Here is a 21,294-nt window from a genome sequence, read left to right as displayed (position 1 = left end):
GCAACCCATAAGCTGAGTGCATCCTCCTCATATGGCAGTAAAACAAAGATACTGAGGAGCTGTAGGCCAAGATTTTTTCAGTGAACACAGGGACTTGCTGCCTTATTGCTGATTCAGTTTTGAATACCACTTTCAAATGCTGTAGCCTGCTTTCTGGACATGTCTGGTCTCTGTGCTTTTTCAGAATGAAAAGGTCACAACCAAGCCCCAAATCTCATATGGATCTTGGGACCATGCTGTCTACACCTAAGGTAGGAGTGGGCAACACAGAGACAGAAAAAAACCCCACACAGACCCTGTTTTGCCTTCATATCTACTTCCCTTTTGGAATAAAGCAGACAATAACACCTCACCATGTGCCTCTTTTCATGCTCTCTGCCTCAGATGCAGGATTATGTGACTGGAAGACTCAGAGAGGTGGGACAAAAGCATGAGAAAACAAAGTGTTTCACTGTGGATGGTAAGATGCTCAACTAGAGTGAAAAAAACCTGGCAGTGTTTTAATTTTCAATTTTCCACTTGTCCTTTCCACCGTCTTTGCAAAATTTTAGGTCTGTTTATGCTTTTGATCCAGAATGTGATCAAGTGGGCAAAGAGAGCTTAGGATGGGAATGTGTTTTAAAAGTAGATCTGCAGGGAGACTGAACCTCATTGAAGACTGCCCACACCTGGGTGACAACTCAATGTCCTTACTCAAAGCTTGGTTAAAGGCTGTTGCTATTCAGCTGATTGGTTTTCTGAAGAGGGAGCGGGGAAAAGAAGGATGAGGAAAGTGAGCAGAAATGAGAAAATGACATGTAAATGAGAAGGGAAAGCCCTTATTTTCCTGCATTTCTGAGCTGTTCTGCTCATGCCTAGGCCTGAGCATTTGTCAGGATGACGGAGAATGACCCGGCTAAAGAGCTACTTCAACATAAAGCATATACTGACCTGGAAAAGGATTGGGGAGTGTGGGTAAAACTCGTTCTAAGGGGGGAAAAAAAACAATAAGCAACATGCAGGAGAAAAGCCACTTTTCACACCAAGCAAGCAGCAGATACAAAACTGATGGAGTTGTCCATCCCCAAATTAAATGAACTAGAGTAGGTTTCATATACAGAGCATTTTCCTAGCAACACGCCTAATACACATCAACATCCCCTGGGACTGGGAGTCAGAGAGAAGTGATTTGAAAAACTAAACAAATAATAGCCAAACAGCAAGAGGGATTAAGCACCTGCAGTGAAGGTAATTGGAGCTGATGGTCCGTATCTTCCCTCTGACTTTCAAGACCACTCATGTCATCACTCTACAGCTCCTCTTAGCTACACCTCTGCCTGGAAGCTAGTCTTGGCAGAGAGGTGAGCTGTGGAAGTCTTCCATGGGTAGTTGTTGCCTCCCCAAAATCTTTTCCACAATGGATTTCTTGCTAATGACAGCTCCCTTGAGGATCTGTGCATGGGAGCAGTCACCCTGGTGAATCCTCAAGGGTATTCTACTTCTTTTTGTCCTCTGAAAGGGACAGAGTTTTTGCAGAGCCTGCTGTCTTGTTTATAGGGTTTTTATAACGTTTCCTCGCTATGCGTCACAGCAGGACTTTGATATATGTCACTGCTGGCTTCACAGTTTTCTTCTTCCACAAAGGATCCCAAAACAATTGCACAGATACTGAGGGAAACCAGTATCAGAGACCTCAGTCTGAGGCTAACAGTAGTGTTAATTCTACTTCATACATGGTACAGGTGATGCACAGAACAAGGAAGCAATTTGCCCAAGGTCAAATGCTGAACTGTTGGCAGAGCTAGACACAAACCTAAGAATACAAGGCCCCCAGGCCTGACTGGTATCACTGGGTCTCCTTTCTATGGCTTCAGAGCTTGCTGGATGCCTTGTACTGACTGAGACAAGCTCCTACCCATGCACTGATCCATAGGTAGACATCTAGTTGCAACAGCTCATAGGCCTGGGGCAATGTGGGTTATCTTCTGGCTTACCTGCTAAGATCACTGCTGATGGACACAGAACTTAGCAGGATAAATCAATAGGCTACTATTACTCTCTGATCACCTAGGCCCAGCTATTTGGAGGCCAATGCTCTCTCTACAGTATCCTTGGTGCAAAGACTGAATTTGTGTCTAGCTGGAGATCATGAGGATTGAGCAGGTCAGGCCCATCCCTATGACACTGGCAGGACTCCTGCCCTCACGGTGGTAATGGAGTTGTTTGAATCCACAGCAAGCACAGCAGAGATCAAATACAAGTCTAGCCTGGATCTCTCTGTTTATGTAGCAACAGGGGACCATTGTTCTGCGAAAGCAGGCTGTTTGTGCTGACAAGACTTCCTTGTTATTTAGTTTGGTTAAATAACTCAACTCCCCTTTACCTTCTTCCTGCACAGCAGGCTGCAGGCTGCACAGCATAAGCAGTTAAAGCAAAGCACTATGGCCTCATTATCATGCTGCTTTCTATTCAAGGACTCTGTCTCTGTTCCTCTCTCCCACTGTGTGCTGCTTTTATTGCTCCACCCTGGCTCATTAGCAGTGTCTCAGCCTTGCCCCCTCTGACTGTCAGCCCAAACCACTTTCCTCCCTCCTGAGTCTCCCTGTTATTGACAGCCTTGAGGAAAACAGGGGGTGTGCACTAAGAGCCACTAAGAGGGATTTCGGCCACAGTTGAGGTTCCAAACCCCAGCAGCCACTGCTGTAAGCAAATGCTCAGGGCACAACAAAGCGTCGGCAGAGTGGAAGGAGGGGTGTGCACACTTGTGGCAGGATACTAACAAATAATGACAAGTTAGAGGCTAATGCCAGCTTTTAGGAACATGCCTTGCTGCAACCAAAACTGCTGGGCTCCACCTGAAGCTGCCTGAATTGGCACTGTCTTGCCAGCTTCTGCTTCACCTCTACGCTTGCTGATTCCCCAAAGGGTGCAGAAGTTGCAGCAGGGGACCTGCTGATGAGGCAGTCTCCCATAATTGAGCCAACTGAGCCAGCAGGACTGCATCAGGATGGGCAGCGCTGTGCTGCTGTCTCCTGTTTCAGCCTATGGGATGGGCTAGCTCGGCAGGAGGCAGAGGACAACTAATTTGCAAAAGCTTTTCTTTCTTTTCTCTGCTTTGCTAGAATTCACATAGTGCTGCACCTGCTTATCTGTGCCTGTGGAGGGGCGTGTGGGTTTGCTTCTACATCACAGAGGTAAATGCCTATGTATACATATTCACCTACGCACAAACCCATGTATCTGTGTTCCTCCAGCAAATGTGTATCTGCTATGTGTTTATACATATATATACATATATTTATACATATATATACACATATATTTATATATATATATACACAACTTCTGTGTAGCATGTGTTAAGATACAAATTGTGACTTTCACTGATAATGGTTTTCATAGTACTGCTAGGTGAGTAAAACAAAAAGAAAACATGTTCCCTACCTCCTAATACACTTGGAGGAAGAACCCTTTTGCTTCAGTTGTGCCACTGCTTTTCACCTCTGTTGCTCTGTGATGGCAGCCCTGGCTGTGCCTCTCTGTCAGGTAATATTCACAGAGATCTGTACTACTGTCCCTTTTTTTGTGCTTAGGGATTACAAACCTTGTTCCCAGGCTCTGCAGAGCTGAATTAACCTACTGGCTCACCAATGCTGCCAAACAGGGCCCTGCCTCCCAACTCTTCATACCCACAGATGTGTGATAGAGCTTCCTCTCCTGCATGGGCTTTGGTGCCTGTTGAGCCTAGCCATGAACTTGTTCACCTCAGTACAATGAAAGAAAACATTTGGGGCATTTTAGAGAGATGAGCAGTAAAGCTCATTTACCCTATTCACTGGTCTAGCAGGTTAGACAGCTTCAGTGGGATGTCCACTGTGTGGCAGAATAAGGGAAATAACAAAACCATGTGGAAGAGAGCAGGATGGGCAAAAGGACTGGGGAGCAAGGAATGTCAGCAAGCTATTAGATCAGTTGTATCATCACACTGTACCTGAGTACCCTCTCGACAAACATACTCCATATTTGCTGTTGGAGACAGTTTCCCGAGTAAGTTAAACCCTTGGTAGGGCCATATTTATGTTGTTGTAAACTCAGTCTCCAGGAGTGAGGGGTATAAATCTCACCTACAGCAGGCAATCCTGCTGCTACATCCTTTAAGGAAGATCACTAGCTATCTATTCATACAGCTCAAGGAGGCTGCTTTTGTATTTTAATGCATCTTCTATCTATGACATTGGCATCTAAGGCACTCAGTTTCTCTGAGAGTTTTTCAGTGCTGACTGAGATTTCATGAAATGGTAGCCACCAATTTTTCTCTATTGCTAAACTGTTCTTTCACATCATTTTGCTCGCTCCCTGTCTGCCCTCCACCTCAGGCAAAGCTGCCAGTAGCTCATTATTAACTCTCTGGTTGTTTCTTCACTCCTTGCTGCCATTCTTTTTTGTGCTGCAATGGGACACTGAGGAACCATCACTGTACTTACCTCCCCGGTAGGATGTTGCTCTACAGTGAGCTTGTTCTCTCTTTAAAAAGGAAATAAGATCTCTGATTCCAGGGATGAAAAGCACTCCCAAGTATTTGAGTATCTGCTGTACACCTTGCAAAAGCTTGGCACTGCTTTATTTTTCTGTCTGGGTGTGTGGCTGGGAATGTGCATTACCTGTTATTTCAGTTACGGTGTGATCACTACAGCATTTCTTTCATCTGGGCTTGTAGGTTTTTTCAGCAGCTTTCTTTATCTTTATGAAGCTGGATTCCTTTCATTCATTTCCCCCCTGGTTTCTTAACCTTCAAAATAGCAGCTGTAGTCTGCCTGAATTTATTTTTTTTTCTCTGCCTTTCCTTCTTCCACACTAACTAGAAAAACAGAGATTTCCTGGAACAATATGAAGCAACTGCACAGTGAAAAAAGTAGGGATTAACCAAGCAGCAAAAACAAGTTAGAAAGACTTCACTAAAAATCATCAAATCTCTCTCAGCTCCTGCATTTTTATTCTCCTGGCTCTTGGGAAGCTTTCTAGTGTCCCCCAGTATAAACAGGCCTTGAATTTCTAAAAAATAATAAACCAAATCAAACAACTTGAAAGAAAGTGTTCTTCATACACATCAAAAGGGGGCTAAAATAGGATCCTCACTGTTGAAAATCATCTTTCAAGAGTTGCCACATTTCCTCATGGAACAGTTTACAGCAACTTTGCAAGGTTTCCCTGGGTCTCTCACTGGTTCTGCCACTCATTTTAGGACCATGGGTAAACCACTTCTTCACTCTGTACCTTCCTCCTGCAAAATGGTGCTATTTGCCCATTTCTAAATGACTTGTGGTATTTAAATATTCATTGCTAGCAAATCCTTTGAGATCCTTTGAGGTGAAGTTCTGGAGTCATGCAAAATGCTTCTCTAGCAAAACTAAGCCCCCAACTAAAATCATATGTGCATATATACATGATTGAATTTCATCTTATATTTTGTTTCAGTGATGCATTTCAGTTCATCTGTGTAACAGGAACCAACAGAGAGGGCCAAATTTAGAATTCAGTCACAAATAATGGATTCTAAACTTAGAATTATATTAATATCAGCAAGAACAAATCTGGAGTATTTGAAAATTGTGTTCCAGATTGCTGCCTGAGGATTTTTTTTGAATCTCATGACAGTCACAAGACCAGGGTGAAAAGACTTTCAAAGTAGAAATTTGCTTTGTGTGCTGCAATGCTACAGGAAATCAAATATATGTTCTTTTATGATAATATCTGTTCTTTAAAAAATAGCTGCCACAAAATATACCCCAACTCACAAAAATTCAAGCTGCCATGAAATAAATACAAAGGTGGTAAACAAAGAATGCCCATGGATTTATCCTTTTCCTCACATCTGTTTAAAATAACCAAACTTTAACTTTGGTTTGTTTTGGTGAGAGCAGAAACTAGACCAAACTTCATCCCACACTGACTGCTTTACACAGCTCTTTTTTTTTTGTTTTCTGTTTAAAAGGACATGCAGGTCATGACATGAGAGTTTTAATTCAATTTGGGACCATCACAGGAACACTGCCATCAGTCACTTTTGTGTCTACGTGTTCATTTGTGTGAGCGGGTCATTTTGCTGCAGTGTATCTCTGATGCCAGTAACACATGGGCCAAGTCTAGTCCAAGTTTTAGACCTGGAATTGGAACCTGCATTTTAAATACACCACAGTTTGTATGTGTGTGTGGATGGTAGGTGAGGGGCAGGGCCTCTGTTTAGGGTCAGGTTTGAATCAGCTGCAAAATTCAGAATCAGCAGGTAACTCTGCTCTAGTGCTTGGTCTAGTCCCAGCTTCTGTCTGTTTATACTTACTAAGACAAACTCAGCCATTGAAAGGTAGCAGAATGAGATCCAAGGAACCTTATTCCATATTTCATCTGTTGATTACCTTTTCCCTCATGGTCCCTATGGTATATCCCTTTAAAATCATTCTGTCTTTTCTCATTTCTGTCCCTTCCAGTTTCAAACCAATTTCTCTTTTTCTTGACTCTGTCACTGTTCTCCTCAGGCTCGGTGGCTAGTTCTCTCCATCTCTCTGAATTACTTGTCATTTCTCAGCTGTCATGGATCCTCCGAGCCCTGGCCTTCTGTCTACTTATTAAAGGGGCTGTCATTCTAAAGGGCTTTTTGTTTCCAGCTTTAAAACAAACACATTTTTATTATTTTAACAAAATCTGTCTTCAGCAAAGCCAGTCAATCAAAGGGCTTGACTGTAAACCTTTTGATTTGGCTGTTTGTGCTTCAAGGCAAGTATGAACACTTAGGTATCCAAAGCAGAATGCTAGAAGCCAGGTCATGGCTGGAGGTCTGAGGGGACTGGGTTGTCAAACAGATGCCTTCCTTCATGAGTTTTGGCCACCATGTGCTTCCTGCACAGCCGTGTCTTTGTGAGAGCCTCCCTTCACTCTGTCCCGTACTTACTGTAAAGGTATAGGCTGGCATTTGTGACTCCCAGCTTGTTGGCAGCCACACAGGTGTAGTTCCCGTAGTGCTCCTCAGTGACATTGGCCACCATCAGCAGAGACTGGCTCCCCGTGCTCTTTATCTCCAGACCATTGGCGCTGTTTATCCTGGGAAGGCAGGAGAAGAGGTGTTTAGTGCAATGGCAGTTGTGTACTGGGAAGGAAATCCCTCCCCAGCACACAGCAAAGCAAAGCCATTCAGCCCAGCTGGCAGGTGAGGATAGAGGGAAGCAGGGAAGGGATGTGAGAGAAAAGAGACCAAAGAAGGAAGACCAAAGAAAGAGACCAAGATGGAAAACAGGAGGAGGGAATGAAAGGAATGTAGTAGTTCAGTGGAATTAAATGCCACTGGTAAAGCAGTGAAGAACCAAGCAAAGACAAGGGAAAGGGAGGAAGCATTTACCCAGCACTGAGTCACTCTGGAAGTGAACGCACCATGGCCAGCTGAAGGCTAGTCTGTACTTGAGCAACATATTCTTAGTGAAACACACAGATTCTCAAGATGTGCCTATAGCAATGCTGAGTCACCCCTGAACCAAGGCACCATGTTCAGGGCTGGCTACCCTATAATGTAGGGTACTAACACAACCTCCTTAATGCCAGGTAAATGCTCAGGTAGAAGGACAGATCCTTTTTCTATTCTCATTTATTCTCATATGCAAGTCTGAGAGGCTCAGGTCGCACAGGTGGGGGAATCTCATACCTCAGCAGCTCCTTTCCCTAGAGGAATGCACCTGGAGCAGCATTACCTAATTGAACACTTATACCACCTACTTTTTTGTCTGTATCATGGGCTACTTAACATGTGAACAGTGTATTAATTGGGTATTGGCCCATAATTGACTTCAAGGCAGGAGCTCCCTCCTCTGCACTTCCTTCAGCATCCCCAGTGCAGAGAGGAATTGCCTCCTCCTGCCATGACCATGCTGGCTCTGCTGAGACTGATGGGACACTGTGACTCAAATGTATTATAAGGAGCAATTTGTTTGAGAGGAGTTGGAGAGGATGACAGGAGCCCCTATTCAATGGACTGAAGAAGAGAGGAGGGAGGAGGTGAGCTAAAGGCCTTACCTGGTATCATCTCTGTACCACTCGAAATCGGGCGTGGGCACTGCTGATGCCTCGCACCGCAGTAAGGCTTGTCGTCCCGTGGCCGCTTCATTGCTCTTGGACTCTGTGATGGTGGGAGGGTCTGCAGGAAGGAAACACGTGGTCAATCCACACACTTCCAGGTGGAACAAAGCAGTGAAACTATGTCAGGGCTGCCTGCCTCATGCCATCTGTTTGGGCTACTGGAGACCCACGGCAGCTGTCTGCTGAGGCCCTTGTTCCTCCCTGCTCCTCTGGAGAACGCTGCTCTTTGAACATTCCCTGATAGACAACATTACCCGCACTCCTTACACGTGCTTCTCTTCAGCACTGCTGAAAAAAGTTCTGTCATAAATGCATGGGCATACACAGGCAAAGTTAAGGTTAATGATGGACTTCTGCAATTTATTAATATTTACCTATGGATCTGTAGTTCACGTGGGCTTATCAGAGAGAAGAAGATGAGAGAAAGACTTCATCAAGGGTAAAGGAAGACAGCAAAAGTAAAGGAATAAAGTAAGAGTTTAACACTAGTGTGAAAATTGTATTCCATACAAACTCTGCCTAATGCCAAAAATATAATAAGAAAGGACTGGGGCAACATGTATGAAACAGAAATACATTAATGGTTTAAAAGAGAAGAACTTTAGCAGAAGCTGTGGGTGCAACTCAGAGAGCCAATGTTGAGACACTTCCCTTAGGTGTCCAAGATTACAAATCCTGATCACCTGGACATGGTGCTTTGTGAAAAGCTCCAGAAGGGCTTGCTTGTGATTGCTCTGCCTGAAGTTTGCCCTCAGTCCAGCATGCTGCTCCCACCTCTGCTTACTTTGAAGTCTGAGTGCTGTGCCATGGGCAAACCAAACTTGGAAAGCATACTGGTGTGCTCTGCTGGAGCTTGGTCTCAGTACTTGCTGGATAGCAGGTAGGGTAGGCACCGGCATCTTCAATCCCAGCCCCATGTTCAAAATATTAAGTGATAAGCTTTACATGTTAAAAGGCAGAATTATTTCCACCTGGCTGCTGAGAGGGATCAAGGAATAAGTGCCTTGTCTCTCGTCACTAATACTTGCATACCCTGAGATTACAGGGCTGCGGCTCAGACGGATACTTTGCTGAGACTCAAGTTACCATGAAACACACTCTGCCATCTGTATCTGTCCCAGAACTGAAAGGCCAAAAAAAAAAAAAGCAGCAAAACGGATTGTGTCAGTCAAAGAAAAAAAATAATTCTGTCTGGAGAATGTAGGGAAGGAAATTTGTTTGTGAACACATTAGCCATCTCAATATGATCCCTTCCCTGACCTTAATCGGGATTTTATGCAAGGCTTTAGGGATATTGCAGTGCGCCCTCTAACATCATAAATATTAATAAGTTTACATAAATAGGATCCTACATTCAAAGGCTGTGGGTTCATGTAAATGTTTTAATTTGAAAAGGAGGAGGGATAAGAAAAGGATAGCAAAGGTGATTTTTTAACCATTCTTATTTGATTTTTTGGTTTGAGCAGTCTATCTTCTTAGGCAAACCATTCCATTTCATGAATCTGGTACAAGAGGTGAGTCACAGAATGAATAGGCATCTCTCCATGGTTGTAAGAAATGATTCCAGCAAGTGTCTGCTTTCCAGCCTGCTGCCAGGGAGCCCAGCCCCTCGCTCTGAGCAGTCCCCATATTCACCACTTTAAGAAGCTAGTGCAGTGCTCTCCTGGGAGAAGGGGCAGATGGCAGTCCCAAACAAAGCAGCCTATTGCACCTAGGAATCAGCTGCTCTGTGTGTAGCGTTTGCTGCCTGGGAAGCCAGGGGTGGGTTCCCTTTAGCTGTTCTCCTCCCACTCTCCTTAGGCCTCAGTTTCCCTGTCTGTGCTGTGCAAGGGCAATTACTTGGGAAGCCTGAAGGTGGTAGTGTGAGACCAAAGCAAAGTGAGATGCTTTCTCCTGCAGTCTGAGCTGACAGTGCTCCTCAGCAGATGATAAGAGATGGCCAAGAAGCTCCTGAGGTTGGACAGGCCCTATTTTTCATCCTCATTTTTCAAACTTACTGTGGTTTTCATGCTTTATGCTGCTTGTGGTGTTCTTTAACAAAGCAGGATGAGGAAAGATGTATGCAAATATCTAGTTTTCATTCTTATAATAGGAGTGGTTTTTTTCCTGCTTGGTCCTCATAGTCTCTTAAATTTATTTCCCTTTCTTTCAAAAAAATAATTGTCCTTAAGGAATTTTAAGTTGCTTACATTACAAATTACACCACATATTAACATCACTTTTTCATATTTTTCAACAGTTAAAATGTTTAAGATCTTACCGTGGCATAGTTATTATGTGTTGAAACTAAATCAAAATCAAACATTCTGACTTTATACAAACAATCTGTTTCAAACACATTAAACCACCATTGAAATTATGTTTCACGGAAATGTTTGAAACTATTAATTGGTTCTCATGGAAAGTCTCCAGTTTATAAACTCAGCTGTTTTTGACACTTCTATACTTTCAGCACAGAAAATCTGCTACTACAGTTCATATTAATGCCAAATTTGGCCCCATGAGGCAGCTGATATCAAACCACTGCCACCCAATTTCTAAGGGAATATAAAAAACTGTAGATTCAAAGGATGCTGCAGGGAGCCTATAACCTCAACTTCTAAGTGAGACAGAAAAGTTGATCTGATGTGATGGCTCACATGGGACCAAGGGAAAAAAATGAAGAGCAAGAATGGTATTAAAAGGTGCTATAATTACCTACAGTCAAATTAAGACTGGTATTGCCCGAAACCCTTGATGCCATCAGCTCTCTGCCCTAACCTGCTCCCTAGCAGTTCTACTTGTGAATCAAGGCATGAATATGCACCCAGAAATATGTCTGTAGCCATCTCCAATTTCAATTTAAGTTAATATTCTGGTTTAAGTCTCAATTTAAACTGAAGAAGGTCGGGAGAGGACATACCTCCCATTCATCCATCCTTGCTGCAAAGTTATTAGCCTCCAAGCAAGGAAATGAAGCAGGTACATGGGGATAGCTGTCTTTATATTACTCAAGTGCCAAATATAAGCCATACAAATATGGAGGTGGACATATACACAGGCAAGATTAAAGAGTAACATCAGTTTGAAATATCTTGTGTTCCTGTGAGAGGAGCATGCCAGCAGAGTGAAGTGGACATCTGTCTAAGCACATGTGGGATGGGATCCATGCCCCAATCCACATGTGTGGAAGTGAGCCACAGCTTACTTGGTGCTTTTAGGGGATTGCTGTATCCTTTGGCCAAAACCCCTTTCTGTATTGCACTGGTGCATGAAGGGTCTTTTAGACAGAGCTTTAAACTAATGACCTGAAACCAGCATAAAAGTTAAGTTTTTGCACCCTGTCATTAGCACGTGCCTCTGCCCCGTGTCCCCTGGCTGTGATAGCCATGTAGGCACTGCAGAGATGGCTGGGTGCAGGCAGGCATGTGTTTGCTCTGAGCCAGCTGAGCCCTCCCTTATCTCTCCCTGCTGCCTTGGTGAAGCTTCTCTTCACGCTACTGTTCACCCGAATATCAATGAATGAAAACAAGGCATTGCCAGCGTTTCGGAGGGGAGAGACGGGGGCAAATCACAGCTCTTTCTCTTTCTCCCTCTCTGTCTCTCTCTTTGTACCACACCTCCCCCAGCCTTTTTTTTATATATTACCAGGTTTAAAGCACAAACTGTACCCTGTGGCAAGTGTCTGATTGCAGATAGTTTTCTCAGCGTCCTCTCTTCAGATTGTATAATCCAAGCCCAGAAAGGCTTCTCTGTTTATCCTGAAGTAACCCCTGCCCGTGGGCAAAGCTCTCCCCGTTGCCCTGCCCCAGCTGCGATGTACTCACAGTTCACAGTGACCCGGACTTGCTTGACATCTGCTGAGGCAACTTCGTTGGCAGCTTTGCACTCGTACTTGCCCGACTGCTCTCGTGTGATCCCCAGGATCTCCAGGTACTCCTCCTCACCTTCAAACTCTCTGCCTGGTAGGACAGAAAAATACAGAGAGTGGTTCTGTTAGGCTTTCAGATTTAGGAAATTGCTATGGAGGAACAATCACAACATGGAGTCTGCAAACAAGCAGCAGTCATGAGCTGTTTTAAAGTTATTTCAGAAGCTGCTGAAAACTGAAAATCTGGAAGGCACCATACAGGTGGTACAATCCATAGCATCTCACAGGCTGCCCAGGCTGAGAAGCAAAATGTCCACCACGTAAGATCAGACTAAGTTCACTGGTGTGATGGCTGAGTACCACCAGAGGTTAGTCATGCTGTGGGTGATGTGCTGGACCCAGGGCTAGCTGGGTCCTCAGATGTGTTGTCAGCACCCTTTTCTCCACTGCAAAACTGTGAATCTTTCTGTCTCCCAGAGCAACCACCACCTTGAAGTGCCATCGATCAGATCAAGCTACTGTTAAACACAACCAAACTGAGAGAAACAAACCGTAATTTGATCTGCAGAGACCAATAATCATCATGCATTCCTGAGCTACTGTACATATGAAACGACACATTTAAACCGTGCTGCCTCCTTACACACTTTGGAAAACAGTGACTTGAGTGTCAGTCGGGGTTATGGATGGGGGCAGGAATCAGGGGAGGTCTGTGGCCCTGCTTTTAACTCACTGCTTGACCTTGAGTGAGTCACTCCTTTGCTCTCCCTCTGTAAACTGCAGCAAATAGCCCCCTCTCCCATCACCTCCTGGTTTGAGCAGGGCAGTGAGGTTAACCCATGTAAAACACATTAGATTCATTGCATGAAAGTGGCCACGGAAGCATGAAAATATTAGGATTGGTATATCTAGCCTACTCCTTCAAAAAGAAAAGCAAAATAAGGCACCTCCTGGAAAGAATCTGAACCACATTTCCTCCTCTCAGAGGGCTGCAAGCACTGCTCTGCAACATTGGAAATGGCAAGCCCCAATTGTGTGCCTGTGTATGTTTAGAGAAATCAGCCCCCAACCCTGAATTGGTAAAAGACAGATTTGGAAAAAAAAAAAAAAAAAAAGTCAGCTCACAAGAGCTCCCATTCAGGCTCCTCAGAGAGTGGTCAGATTTTCCAAAAAACTCTCTGCCCAGAAGGTATTTTCTGCTCAACAGGTGCTGAGCACTTCTGAAACTCTGCCCATTTCACAAAAGTGCAGTTTTTGAGAGAGTTCAAATAGTGCCTACTGTTCACCTTGGTTTATGGCACTCACTGCATGAAAGCAGTGGCTAAGTCTGGTCTCTGGAGCTGAACTTCCCATGGAGCCACCTGCAACAAATCCCACCCCAGGGCACAGACTTGCTGCAGTGTCTTGGCCAGGTCAGCCTGGCCACACACACTGGTGAAGCCAGCTGAATGCAATTCCCTTCAGCATCAGAGAAGAACTTCAGAAGCTTCAAAATCTGCTCAGAACTCTGTCCCTTACATAAATATTTTGGTCTTTTTTTATTTTTCTTTTTCAGAGGCAATTTTCAGAATCATTCTAGGAGAAAACCACCCCCTGTCATGGAGACTCAGCATGAAAACAGTAGTGTACCTATTAAACTCATGTAAAGACAAAGGCTCCCCCTCTCTTTCAGCAGGGCTAATCAGCAGTCCCTTCTTCCAGCTCCTACCAGATGTTCAGGTAGCAAAAATCTCATTGCTATGTCTAAAATTTACAACTGCTTTGTTTTTTGCATCCCCCAACAGTCTGCTGCAGGACCTTCCTGCATGGCAGCAGCGTTTTGCACAAGGGAAGGAGGCAAAGTTGGCTCCTGCTGCCAGGACATGGCTCTCAGTCCTCTGCCCTGTACTGGGGCTGATGCTGTGAAGAGTCAGTGGAGAAGGAAGCAGGGTGGGTTTTTCACAGGTGTTTTTTATTGCTGGAAGTCATGAACATGTTAGGGAGTCCTAACCCCAGCAGGACTAGAATTAGGTGAGTCTCAGAAATGTGGAAGGGACTTCAATCACCATCTAATCTGTTCTGCAGTCTCAAGGCAGGACACATGAGTCATGCCATGGACACAGCCATCCTCTGCCCTCCAGCGGCAGAGATTCTGCAGCCACTCCTGGCAATCTGTTCCTGGGCTTTGCTGTCCTTACCACTGGAGCAGTTTCCTGAAATTTGACCTGAGTCTCCCTTGCTGCAATTTAAAGCTATTACTTTTGTCTCAGCCACTACAGACAAAAGAACAAATCATTCCCTCCTTCCCTGCAATAGCCTTTTATCAACTTTTAAATCACTTAGTTCCTCCCTCAGTTGTCATCTTTTTTTTTACTTTTGGCACAACATTGCCCGGGTCTTTCAACCTTCCTCTGTAGGTGATGTTTTTTTAGGCTCTTGATCATTCTTGTTCTTTGCTTTTAGACCTCTCTGACAAGTTTACGTTTTTCTGGATGTGTGATACCCCAAACTGAACACAGCATTTCAGATGAGGTGTTACCATGGCTGAACACAGATGAAGGATTGCATTGCAACTACTACATCATGCTGCTGTCTGTAGAGGCAACACATTGTTTCTGGTTTTGATACAGCAGGGATAATTTCTGTTGGGGAACTCTCTTAATTCCCAGATTTTCTTATGGCATATTGCTCACATTGCTACCTGCTAATAAAGCACTTTAAAACTCCCATCCCCAAACTGAGCTGACAACCAACACTCCTCTCCTTTCACAGCAGCACTCCCAGTTGATAGGTCAGTGAGTTGACTGGAAAGTTAATCAGACATCAGGGAAAGACTCACAAAGAAAAGGTTAAAACATAATTTGCCTCTGTTTTGCAACTCATTTGCTCTGCAATTCTGCCTTGTTTTTACACAGGGTTCATTTCAAGTGGGACTTGCTTCTCCTGCAATTTGCCCTTGTCACAAGACTGTCACCGTAATGAAGACAGGGTTGAGGGTGACTTAACCAGCTCTAATGGAGTGGCACCCTCATTACGGGTGCTGTTAAGTCTGTCAGAGAACTGCATCAGTGGAGCTCCAAAGTAACCTACAAGGGTAGATACCTTCCCAAGGGAACATGTTTTTGAGCTTCTCCCCTGCATACATACATGCACTTGTACCATGTACTGTGTACCATGTCTGACAGGAGAGCTTTCACAGCTACACAGAACCCTTGCCAAGACATGATGAGCTGAGGGCTTGCCCAGTGGAGTGCTCTGGAAGTAACTGAAAGGCAAGACTTCTGTTCTAAAGGGCATGTCAAAAACATCAATAACCCTTTTCAGCTCCTCATTCCCCTGCTCTAGGACACACATATAAGCATAATACTTCAGGGAAAGTTTCTGTGACAGTCTTTTGCTGTATAAGTGGTAGCACTGTTCTTGTCTCTGCACTGGTGACCCTGAGCATCAACATTTTGTTACAAGAACTGAGCTGCTCTCACTTTCAAGACAGACCCTTTTCCTTGCTGCCTTGTCCCCTCTAAGAGCACATTAACCATTTCTAACAAAAGGCATTTATATAAAATTGAGGTGTTGTCGTACAGAGCAGGGAGAGGAAAGATGTATCACAGTGTGTTAGAGAAATGTCAGGTTGTGATATCTTGCAGAGAGCTGTAGAGATGTTTTCACTAATTCACTTTGGCAGCCAGATTAGGTGAGTCATATTAACTCTAACCTCTAAGGCAAACAGGGGGTGGGGGGAGCAGGAACAGAGCTTTATACATCGAGTGAATTTACAAATGTTTCTGCACAGGAGCCAGCGTTGGTAGGGAACTGATGGTTGTCACTATGCAGTTTATCAAAGCAGGGAGGGAGAAGTCTTGGACAATGCTCTTTGGTACCGATAACAATGAACATATTTTATTAGGTGAAAGAGGGACTGCCAACTCTTGGCAAGAGAGCCATTCCATTCCCATTAAGAGAAGACACTTGCCTTGAGCAGATTATCAAGGGGTGAAATTCTGACTGTACTGCCAAAGCTTCCTTGCTGACAAGGGTTGTCTCCTGGCTCTTCTGCCTGGTTCAGTACAGCCCTTTCTCAGTGAGGGTCCTTTCAGGTTTCCCTAGGTGGATGACTTCTCACTCAGTGCAGCTCTTCACATCCTAAAACATCCCCTTGCATCACCGCAGGCAACCTGCTTCCCTGCAGGTTTTTTGTCTTTCACATGTTCCTAGTTAGCTTGGTTTGTTGCTCCAGCCCCATTAAACACCATCTTGCCAAGCTGTAGCTCCTTAGCTCTGTCCCAGTGAATCAGAAAGAGGAGCTTTCTGCTCTGGAGGCTGGAGATAGAGAGAGCATGGGCCCGGGAGGCTTGACAATCAAACCAAGAGGGAACGACCCTGAGCAGCGCGAGCCAGGCGGCTGCTGCTGCTCGGAGCTGGCAGAGCCTTTTTTGCAGAGGGATCTGCGGCAGCAGCTTTGATGTGTGCAGCAGCAAGGCTTTGAAGGCCTGCTTGCCTCAGCCACATTGCCTATCCCCTGGCTTCCTAATTGGACCCAGTAAATAATGAAGCTGAACAGCAAATCTGCTTGGCTATGCTAGCCTGCTGGCAAGCAGCCTTCCTTTCCCCTTACCCTCTGGAAATAGCCTTGTCCAACCCCATTGGCTCTGCATATTGTCCTTGTTGCTGTGCACACCTGCCTGTGCTCTCATATAGATATGATATATATCTTTATCTATATGCTACATTCTGTATTTTATATACTGTGTATTTTATTTGTTTTCACATCTATAAATCCATCTGTGTGTGCAGAAACACAGACTGACGTGTTCCCCAGGCATTTATGGGCACTTCTCACCTCTACCCAAATGGCCCCTTGCACTGCCACACACCATCACTCTTTCCTCAAAGGCTAAATGCTTCCTTTCTACAAATGACCAACACGCAGTCAAAATCCCACTTGTACTGTGTGCAGACAGCTCTTTCAGGTAGTCAGGGCCAGCAATGCATTCAGTCACATTCTCTACCAGAGAGGCCTTTCCCTTCATGCCCTAGTTTATTACATCTCCAGAGGGGAAGCTGATCTCCAGAGGTGGCAGACACATTTTATTTCATCTCCTCTCCTGCCCGTGCATCCAGCACTGGGCTTCTTCTTGTGCAGAGATTACTATAAGTTGTCTTATTTACTTTTTTTTAAACACTGCTGTGGTCTTAAATTAAACTGAAATTTAGATCTGCTGAAAGTATCTGTTTGCATTTGGCATGTGGGGAAAGAGATCAGCCACCCTGCTACTATGTTTGTTTTCCCTTCAAGCATCTTTGTAGTTGTGAAAAGAGGGGAGCAGAATGGGTTATGCATCTTTGTTGGGCTTAAAACAAGATGCAAGGAGATAAAAAAGATTGGAAATCAATGGATGCCATTTGAAGTTTTTGTGTGTAGCAACTTCTATTGCTGGACTGCAGGTTTTGTTGTCTCTGCACTCCCCATTTAGTGTTTGAGGTTTTGCTCACCTAACTTTCCTCCTTCCCTCTGCACCTTTTATTCCCTAGGAACAGGCTTCTGAAAGACAAAAATAGCTAAGGGAGCCTTTGACACAATTTTTATTGTTTTACCTCCAGCTGAGGGTTTTTTTTTTTTTAATTCAAAACTTTGAAGTTTTCATTTATCAGTCCCTGTCTTCTCAGCCATCACAGATTCCAATGAGTTTGTCATTTTTTCCCATCCGTTAGTTGAAGAGGCTTGTTTTTAGCAAAGAGATCAGTAGAGAGAAGCAGATGGTGGATAAGCAAAGGGACAACTAGTGCTACCATGCTACAGTAAGGAAGGCAGGCAGAAAACCTAGAGTAGCATGGGAAGTGGTAAAAATGGGGAAAGCTTGAGAGAAAACAAAAATAGATGGAGAAAAAGCAGGGAGAATGAAGAAAGGGAGAGTGGCTGGGAGAGAGAAATGCAAAAAAAAAAAAAGTGAGATTCTTCAGTGAATGGGAAAAAGAGAAAATGGTATTCAGCTACTGACAAAGAGAAACACATTGAGACAGAGCAAGTGAGAGAGACGGGAGGTGAGACAGCGGCAGACAGAGAGATGTACAGCTGGGAGAGAAGCACAGCCATCCCTTGTGTAAAGGGAGCCATGAAATAACAACTGCCAGAGGGACAGGAACAGAGGGGTCACATGTAGTAAGGCAGTAATTACTCTGTTTAAGCAGCAAGGCACAGCAGGGTATTTATTGTTTAAGCTGGCCTCATGCCTCCCATGCCCTCAGGTCTGTAGCTATTACACATAAACCAAAAAACTAGAGCAGTGCCAGGGAGGGCTCTGGCCTGGCTCTGGCTTCATGAATGAGAATGAGTCAGACTGGGAGGAAACACGCTGGCATGGTTTCCCCTGGCGTTCACCAGGACTTTGCTCATCAGCAATCATATTTGCACCTTATGTGCAAACTGCCTGCCCTGCCTCCAGAGCCAAGGACAGTGCCCAAGGAGCTCCCTGGCTGGGGGAACACGAGCACCCGCTGGCATGACTAGGGTTAAGAGAGCCCGTGATTTTCATGGGCTCCTTCTTCTCAAACTCCACGCATCCAGCATGCAAACAATACCCTCCAGGGCTGAGAGCAGCTTTCCCAGACTGAACTGTGTCTCTGTGCTCTCTCTCTTGGGACAGCACTGACCGAACCGCTTGGGACTTCACCCATCGCTGACGGCTCTACCCAGGAGCTGGAAGCCAAAGTCTGACAGCTCAGATGCACTTTGCATTCTGGCTGTGGGTGTGTGCCAGCGGGGGTCATCTGCCTGAGGCAGCCTCAGCAGATCAGTGTATCTCTGAATTTCCACCCCCTCTTTTCTATAAATGACCACTAAGGGTCATCACACTCTCTCACACACAGCCCTGAGTCTGGAAATGGAGCAGGTGTGCAATATACTACTTCATCTCAGCAGCTGATTCGATTTTCCATTCAAAATCCACATATAAGCACCAGAAAGAAAGTGAACCATCTTCCCAGAAAAATCCAGACCCACTTCAGGTCAAAGCCCTCTGTTTGACCAGTGGTTTTCTTCTTCTCTTTGCTGAACCAGAAAAAGGAATAATGTTCTGCCTCAATTTGAGATGCAATTTAAATCAGATGATTTCATGTTGAAGAAGATCACTTTTTTTTCCCCTCAAAATTACTTACTGAATTTAGCCCAAATTTGTTAACACTTTTTTTAATGAACACAAACAACATTTTTGGATAGATTAATTACTCTTGAACAGAACTTGGCTGTGTAGCCAATATATAAAGTAAATTATGAACCATGAGGTAAATTAAGTCATGTAATGTCACAACCACAATATTATACTCCCTGAGTGTTGCATACTGCAATGCAAATTATCATGACTATGCTACCAAACACCAAGCCTTAATCTTACTGCCAAGAAAATGACATATAAACATGAACAAACCAATAGCTGCACCATTTCTGTATCACAAAATTTTTGCCTGCTGCCTTTTGAAGGGTATTTTAAAACAATATGAGGTAGGAGTCACCATCAGCTAGATGAATCAATGAGATGCCACCACATCTTTGAGAGCCTTAGGAAGGCAGGGGCTAGTAACTCATCAGGGCTGCGAGGACAGTGCTGGAGCAGCTAACAAAATGGAGGCTGAAAACAGGAGGTCAGACAAAGAATCACAGATGAGGCTCAGGAGTTCTTTGATGTGCACCTGTGGATGGCAGCACACCAATCTGGCTCCCAGCAGTGTGGTCAGCACTGCAGGGTCCTGTGCCCTCTTCCTCCATCACCTACAAGAAGAGGATGGGCCAGCACTTGGCCCTGGCAAGAGGAACATCAGGGTGTGTTTTTGGGGGTGTGGGTGTGTAATCAATAGGCCTTTGTTTCCCACTGTGCTAAGCACAGGATGGTAATGCAAGCCAAGAGCTGATGCAGGGGACTGAGTTTTCTTGCATGTCACGGACATGTATGAAAGGCATAAAATAAAACAGCAAGCAATCAGCTTTCACAGTCTCTAGTGACTCTGTCAGATAGTTTCCTTTCATTTGGCCTCATGTACTCCTTTTCCTACTAGATTTCTTATTTTGGACAATGCGCTTGTGCTATCATTGTTGTACAGTTTGAAGACAAGTTCCTCCTCACAAACACAAGACCAAAGAGAAGACTGACAGCAACAAGCCTCTTCTGGGGCAAGAAGCCTGATTGAACTGTATAATTTCTGTCCTGCCAGTGAAGAGCAATGATGGACTACAATGCAGTCCCTAGTTTAATTCCACAAATCATTATGTCAGCCCCAGACTTTAGGGACACCTCATGTGATGGCACTCACTGGTACCAACTGTGCCAGTCGCTCAATCTAGGAACTATAGGGGTTGGTCTGTGTTTGGTGGCATCTTTAAAAATCCTTGTTATGTTCTCTACAAAGTCTCTTGTGTCTTATGTAGCACAAGATATGCTCAATATACTATTGTGCATGAATCAAGTAGTTTGCTTTTGTAGGCATCCACCAGAATGTTTCCCTGTTTTTAAATATAAGGTGTTTGTTCCCTTCTGTCCTATGCCCACTTCTTGAGATGAGAGAGTAATGATGAACCCAGAACTTCAATCTAACTTAAATTTTTTTTTTTTAATTTGACAATCCCCTCCTCCTCAATGATTCAACTCAGCCCACAGAATTATGTTCTTATATGTTTGAAACTTGGAAGAAGTATTGAGAAATTACAAATTGGCACAAATTTACTTGAAATGGGAAAGATCATTAATGCAGAGGCTTAGACATTGGTGTGGCTCTTTCTTTGTAAGCTGAAGCCAAACACTTCATGACCAAATACATGGCTCCTGAATCTCCTGTCCTTTTGCAAGATTCCTGGAGCTCATCCCTGTTTTCATCGAGGCTACTCTGAACACCAACTTCACAAATGAACCCTAAAGATTGGGATTTCTGTATCAGCCTGGATCTAGCCACTCTGCTTTTAAACTGCTGTAGCTTTCAACTGAGGAAATGAGGTCAAAGAGTTAAGCCACCCCTTAGCAAGATTTACCCTTTCAAAAACACGCCAGCATGTTGTGATGCCTGGCGCCAATATTTGTATAGGTGGATTAGCTTCTTGAAAAATCGTTTTGTTTGCTTTTCTCTTGACCCCTCTCCTTGCTGCAATGTTTCTCAATTCGATCCAGCATAGTAATTTCACGACACGATCCCCCATATCTGGTCCTGGTGGAAGAAGAAAAGGGAATACTTTGTGGGGAGCACAACAAGGGATCAGGAGATGAGACTAACTAGCTGGATTCAGGATTCCACAGGCATCAAATACTGCCAGTTATCAAGGTGAGAATCACAGAGGTTTAAGGCAGGGTGGGGTTTGCCAGGAAGAGATTGTTTGGGCTCAC

At 44.4% G+C, this 21,294-nt stretch overlaps 1 protein-coding gene across 2 annotated transcripts in view; it reads right to left on the bottom strand.

The window, feature by feature from the left end:
• The window catches only part of LSAMP (limbic system associated membrane protein), a 298,176-nt gene that overhangs the window by 16,871 nt on the left and 260,011 nt on the right, over positions 1-21,294 (bottom strand). Inside the window, exons 4-7 of one of the 2 annotated variants that reach the window (XM_054270178.1) lie at positions 11,907-12,041; positions 8,038-8,158; positions 6,926-7,074; positions 931-966 (exon numbers count right to left, since the gene is read on the bottom strand). In XM_054270178.1, the coding sequence (XP_054126153.1) occupies positions 931-966; positions 6,926-7,074; positions 8,038-8,158; positions 11,907-12,041 (441 nt within the window). The remainder of the gene's footprint in view (positions 1-930; positions 967-6,925; positions 7,075-8,037; positions 8,159-11,906; positions 12,042-21,294) is intronic. The other variant, XM_054270179.1, reaches the window with a different exon arrangement.

The sequence above is a fragment of the Melozone crissalis genome, unplaced genomic scaffold, assembly GCF_028551555.1.
Source record: "Melozone crissalis strain CALT ecotype California unplaced genomic scaffold, PUWL_Pcris_2 ptg000008l_1, whole genome shotgun sequence".
NCBI classification, from domain to species: domain Eukaryota; kingdom Metazoa; phylum Chordata; class Aves; order Passeriformes; family Passerellidae; genus Melozone; species Melozone crissalis.
This window is presented reverse-complemented; position numbering and strand designations above follow the sequence as displayed.